Genomic DNA, 6,000 nt, shown 5'->3' on the forward strand with positions numbered 1-6,000 from the left:
AAGCTCCTATTTCACATGGTATCAGAGACCAGGGCAAGAAGTGGGCGCCTTCAGCCACCTAATGGTGTCCTGCCTCCCACAGCTCACAGCTGCATTTCAGCACAGCACACGCTGATGCTATTTTGGAGCATGTGTGCTCTGCTGTAGGAGATGCGAGGCGGGAGGAAAGACAACCCCTGCTCATGTTCACATGCTGTGAAAAAAAATTCCAGCATGAAAAACTCCTTTGATTTTTTTTTTCAAACGAGACACAAGCACAAGTATTTTGAAACAGAGCACCAAATGAATTTATGAGATTCACTGCAAAACCAAGGGGCTACAAAAGCTTCTTTAAAATGATCTTCAACCCTTACAGACTAAAAGTGCAGGCCATGGTTGCAAACCCCAAAGTGAATGGAACACATTATAGAAGACATCCTCATTCACAGTACTATTCCTGACATCCTACCTCCCTCTAAATTTTATACTGAAGAGCTACACAGAGCCTTTCAACAGCCTCAGAGAGAACAACTTTCTGCTTTTTCTACCTGTCTGCATTTGGATTCAGCCCTTTACCATTTCAGGTATTTGGTTTACAGCCCAATCTCAGTTTCCTACATTGAGCACCACGTCTTTCAGCACACATCATGAGGATGCCTGTACCAGTCAGCAGCTCCATGACCTCTGCCAGCCTGGATCTACTTATATGGGCCAAGGAACACTCTGGAAATAAATGCAACAATTTACAAAGGTAACAATATCATTTCAGCCCTATCACCAGGCAGTATGTCATCACAAGATCAGTAGGGCAAGAAATGCTTAGAGGAGAATTTACTTCATGAATACTTCAACCTGGAGTTTCCTGAATGAAGGACAGCGGTCAGCACTGCTTGCTAGAAAGGACTGTAAGGCAGAGGTATTGCCAAAGCATATGAATGCTGCCCGCAGCATTAAGTCTGTCTGAACATTAATATTTAAGTGTGCTTTGAAACTAAGCCATTTAATAGCTGCAGTTAGTCAAGTAGCATTTTATGTTATAAGGAGTATGTGGTGCTGGCTAAAGATCTGGCAACCAAAAGCTATGGTTAGTTGATTTAACTTCAATGGCTACTGGTTATTTAGCCCAGAACATCATCTGAAAGAAAGACAGCCTGACAAATTATCGTTACTTCAAGAAAAAACAGAGTCTGGCAAGGTTTATATCTACCTGTGATGAAGAAAAGAAAGAAAAACAAGCCCTGAATCACAATTACATCTCATTAGCAAGTCAGCGCCAATTAAGGCCCCACTTTTTGCCCACCTGAGCTTGGATTTGCTTGTTTGCCGAAAGCAATTTTATCCAGAACAAGAGGTGATTTTAATCTAATCGTACTTAACACAAAGAACATCGAAACAACAATAGTTTCCTTCTTAAGCATGTTTGATACTGCTGCCATAACAACTTCAGCTTACAACAAAGATATATTCATTCCTCCCAGTGTATTAACAGGATGTTTGATAAAACTCACTTTGTATTAATAGTTCCAATATATTTACTAATAAAAACTGGTAAAGACCTCCTCTATATTTAAAAATGTACATGAAAGCTTTTTTTAAAGAAGTATTATTTTTGCCAGAGGCCACTAAACAAATCCCTATTTTTTTTGTTAAAAAGCTTATTTGCCAGATAATCAAGCGAAGCTATAAAACACCTCTGACTCTGGTCGCATAAATAAACTTGCTGATTGCTTATTTGTAATCCCAGAATATTGTATTACAGCTGTGCTGTCAGGCTGCAAGGTAGGAATTTCAGTGCCAGTGGAAGCCCAAACCCATTCAAGACTTTTATTTAAAGGATGGATTTTTGCACAGGCAGACTAATCGTGACTTATTTAGCCAAAGAGCTTGCTAAATCATAATAATAAGCAGGAAAAGCCAGAAGTGCTGCCCAGCTACCTGACCAGAGGCCTCGCGTTTTTGGCCAGAGAAATGATTGCAACCCCACAGTGCCTGGGACACACTACAGAAGAAACCCTTATTCGTTATCTTATTCCCAACATCCTTCCTCCGTCTAGATTTTATACCGAAGAGCCACGCAGAACGCTTAAACAGCTCCACTGCTAGCAATTTCCTCATTTTGTCTTTTGATTAAACCCTTTATCCGTTCCTAGGGTTCGTGGCACCTGGGTTCCCAGTCGAACCTCACGGACATCGCTGCCCTACATTACAGCACCAGATCTTTCGGCCGGGGCCGCGCACACACCCCCGGCGGGGCCTGGGGAACGCACCCCAGCTCCCGCCGCTGTCCCGCGGGGTCCCCCCCTCTCCCCGGCCGCCGCCCCCGGGAAGGTCAGCCGGGCACAGCCCGGTGCTCTCGCTGCCGGCCGGGGAAGGCGGCGGCCGGGACCCCCCCCCGCGGGCCGCCCCCACCCGCGCCGCGGCTGCGGCAGCGCTGAGGGCGGCGCGGGGGGACCCCCGCGGGCTGGGGGCGGCTCCGCGGCGGGCGGGGGGCCCCGGCGGGGCGGCGGGCGCGGCGCTGAAGGACATTTTAGCTGCCGGCGGTGCCCGGCCCCCGGAAAATGGCTGCCGGGGAGCGGGCCCCGAGCGCGGCCGCGCCGCCCGCCCGGCGCGGGGAGCGGCGGTGAGGGATGGCGGCGGCCGCCTCGTACCTTTGAATTTGAGCTCGTGCTGCGGTTCGAGGCTGAGGACCTGCTCCGCTTTCGCCATGTTCCTCCTCCTCGGCGGTGGCGGCACCAGGCGGAGAGAGGAAGGGACGGGGAGGGAGGGGAAGGAAGAGGGGAGGGAGGGAGGAAGGGAGGGAGGAGGGAAGGCGAGCGGGGGGCGCGCCCGCTGGCGGGTTCACTCCTCGCCCGGGTGCTGGTTTCACCCTCTCCCGGCTGCTCGTTCGCTCGTCGCTCTGGTGCTGTTTCACCCTCGCCGGGGCGGTTGTTCGCACTGTCCCGGCGGTCCCGGAGCGGGGACAGGCGCGGCCGGCGGTCGGGCGGCGGCTGGCGGCGCACACGCTGCCGGGCAGGGCGGGCGGGAGGCGGGATGATGCAGCACGGAGGGGCCCGCGGAGAGGCTGCGGCGGCGGCTGACGTGAGCCCGGCCCCGCCGTGAGGGGCCGCGGGGGGGGGGAGGCTCCGCGCCGCCGCTCCTCGGGCGCTCCTGTGGCCGGAGGTGCCAGCCCGGAGCGTTTCGGGAACAAAGCGGGCTAATAAACAACGTTTAATCGTCACTGGGAAGCGTGGTTTGTAATAAACGCCTTGTTTTCCAGAAGCAGCGTGTTATTGTAGGCCTCTACTCCGTGTGGCCTCAGGGCTGCAGGGGAAGCCCTCGGGCCCCTCGCCGCCCCTGCCCGGCTCCCAGCGCCGTCGGGGCTCGGGGAAGGGCAGGGAAGCGCTCCCGGGAAAAGGAGGAGCTCCCGGGCTCGGGGCGCAGCGTTACAGCGCCAGGGCAACCCTGGGAACCGGCATCGAGCTGCAGGCGATACTCGCTTTTTAATGAATAAAACCAGAACTTCGGGTCACCTCAGATTTTAAGACGTTCCCCCTCCCCTTTCTTAAAGTTTTGGGTTACTCGTTGGGGTTTTTAATGTTTGTTTTGGGGTGGTTTGTGGTGGTTGTGTTTTGGGAATTTTTTTGTCCGTGTTTAGTTTTGGTTGGTTGGTTTTTACTCCAGTGTTTTAAAACATTTTTTGAAATTTACAGCATGGTTTAATAGAAAGTGCAACTTTATTGATAGCCCTAAGCCAGTGCAATTACAGCAACACTAAGCTTTTTGCTCCTCTATCTCCTCAGATTGTTTTAAACATTTGACAAGTTCCTAAGAATTTATAAAGCATTGCTGTAATCTGTCAGAGGCAGGAGTTTGGGATGCCCTTGTTAGCAGCAGAAATATGCTGGTCTTAAAAACCAGAATTTATGTACACTAAAACTAAAAAGTATTCATTGGACTTTATACATACTGAACTTTATACATACTGGACTTCAGGAGGAGATGTCATTTGCAGAAATAAAAAGCTTCCAAAGAAAATTCATTTTTCACACCAGTATAATCTACATGATGCAGTGCACCTTTGCCTCACACAAATTCTTTGTATCACATTATTTGACTTAATAAATGCCAAAACTGCATAAGGTAGCTGAAAAGATCTAGAATTACAAGAAGAGCGTTGTTCTCCTTTCTAGCACTAAAAGCAATGTCAAATGAGTGATGTGTGTGTTAAAATTAACACCCCTAAGCAGGACAGTGGCATTCACTGCTCTGAGCACATCTGCAGTGTTTATACCACACCTTCTTCAGCTGCTCCTGTCCACCACAATCTGTTTTCCTGCTCATGTGCTTTACCACCTCCCATCCAATTTCATCTTTTTTGTTCTCAGTTGTCTTTCATTCCATGCCAAAACAAACCAAACCCATATCTGTATTTAGTACAAAACCCTTAGATTTGCATGATACAAGTGAAACTTGCCAACTCCTTCCAGCCAGTGAACTGGACGAATTTTTTAAAGCTTCAGCACTGCAGTACAATACACTCAAATATTGTTCTTGTTCCTTAAATTCCTTCTTGTTTTTGGAAAGAATGGTCACATAACATCATAAAGGGGCGCATTTTCTTTTCCAGGAAACTAGATTTGGATGGTCTTACTATTTTTGCTCCTTGGTGTGTGTGTGTGGGGGGGTAATTTTAAGCCTAAACTACAGGTTGTGTCATGACATTTTAGATCTCAAGTCAGGAGAGAATTCAGTTCACTCATACTTTGCAGCTTTCTTGGCTGGTACTGTGGCAAGGTTACCTTCTTTTACCTAATCTCTTAAGTTTTATTTTATAAACAGATTCTCTTTGTAAGCCAGGCATTCTTGGACCAGTAATTAGTAGAAAAGACAAGCTTTATATAGACTGGAAAGTTAATTGCAAACTAACGGCAAGGAGTAAGAGAGAAAGCTTTACACAGCATATAGTCATGCATAATAAAAACCCTAAAGTAAACAACTATGAAGTGTTGCTGCCCAGACCTTTCCTGAGTTCTGCTTTTCCTGAAAGAAGTACAAAGAAGCCCCTGAAGCGTTATGATCCACCTCTTAAAGGATTTGCCAAGATGTATCACCGTGCCCTAATTGGCAGTTCTGAATATACCTGTTTGTATTTGAAGGACTCGCCCACGTTTTCATCCAGGCTGAAGGTTTTATAAAGCACAGCATTGTTTAAGTTGAAAATTGATGAAGTCTAGTGAATGTAGTTGTGAGGTTTTTGTTGCATGTAAATAATGTGTGTACATTTAATGTTGTGCAGGTCAGATTCACTGAACTGGGTGTGCACGGAGGCTGCCTGCAGTACCCCATCCCTGTTCCACAGACAGCTCTCGCTGGAAACAATTCAGCCACAAGACTAAAAGGCAAATTCTTGCCCACATGGGTTTTTGATTAACAGGAGAAAATTGGGATGAACACTGCAGGGAAATGCTGGACAGCAGCTGAAAGCTTTGTACTGAAACAATTTTAAAAAACAAGTTCATTAGCTGCAAAATTTCTACCTTAGAAGCTATGAAAGACTTGATCCAAGTGAAACATTCTCATTGTGTATGTGCAAACCAGGTGGTTTGCATTTAGTTCCCAGAGTCCCTATGCAAACATATACAAATATATTTTTCTCTGTATTCCAGCATGTTTGTGTCTACCTTCCTTTGCTCTCCCTGATGCACATTCATGCCATCTTAGACAAACCCATCTGACACTATTCAAAAGCAGTTTGTTCGCATCTAAAAAGCATAACTTCAAAATTGCAGGTAACAAGAAATTTAAATTATTCCAGGTCTCTATCAAACAAAAGATGACACGGTGTGGGTTTCCTGCATAGGAACTGCAGCCACTTGCTTAGTAAAAATTTGTACCTAAACTTTTCATGTGAAACAGCAGTTCAGAAACAGGACTTTTTGTTTATTTAGCTTCTGAAGGCTGTTATTAACTCAACAGATTAGATGTGCTTCCCAGATTGAAGCAACCAAACCACATCTTTTAAGCATCATGTAAGACAAGTGA

The 6,000-nt window shown here is 47.0% G+C and overlaps 1 protein-coding gene across 1 annotated transcript in view; it reads right to left on the bottom strand.

Moving 5' to 3' along the window:
• Positions 1-2,784, bottom strand: part of VAPB (VAMP associated protein B and C) — a 37,426-nt gene extending 34,642 nt beyond the window's left edge. The window contains exon 1 of the mRNA XM_053992605.1: positions 2,628-2,784. Coding sequence (XP_053848580.1) covers positions 2,628-2,685 — 58 coding nt within the window. The 5' untranslated portion in view covers positions 2,686-2,784. The remainder of the gene's footprint in view (positions 1-2,627) is intronic.
• Between the last annotated feature and the right edge of the window lie 3,216 nt (positions 2,785-6,000).

The sequence above is a fragment of the Vidua macroura genome, chromosome 17, assembly GCF_024509145.1.
Source record: "Vidua macroura isolate BioBank_ID:100142 chromosome 17, ASM2450914v1, whole genome shotgun sequence".
NCBI lineage: Eukaryota > Metazoa > Chordata > Aves > Passeriformes > Viduidae > Vidua > Vidua macroura.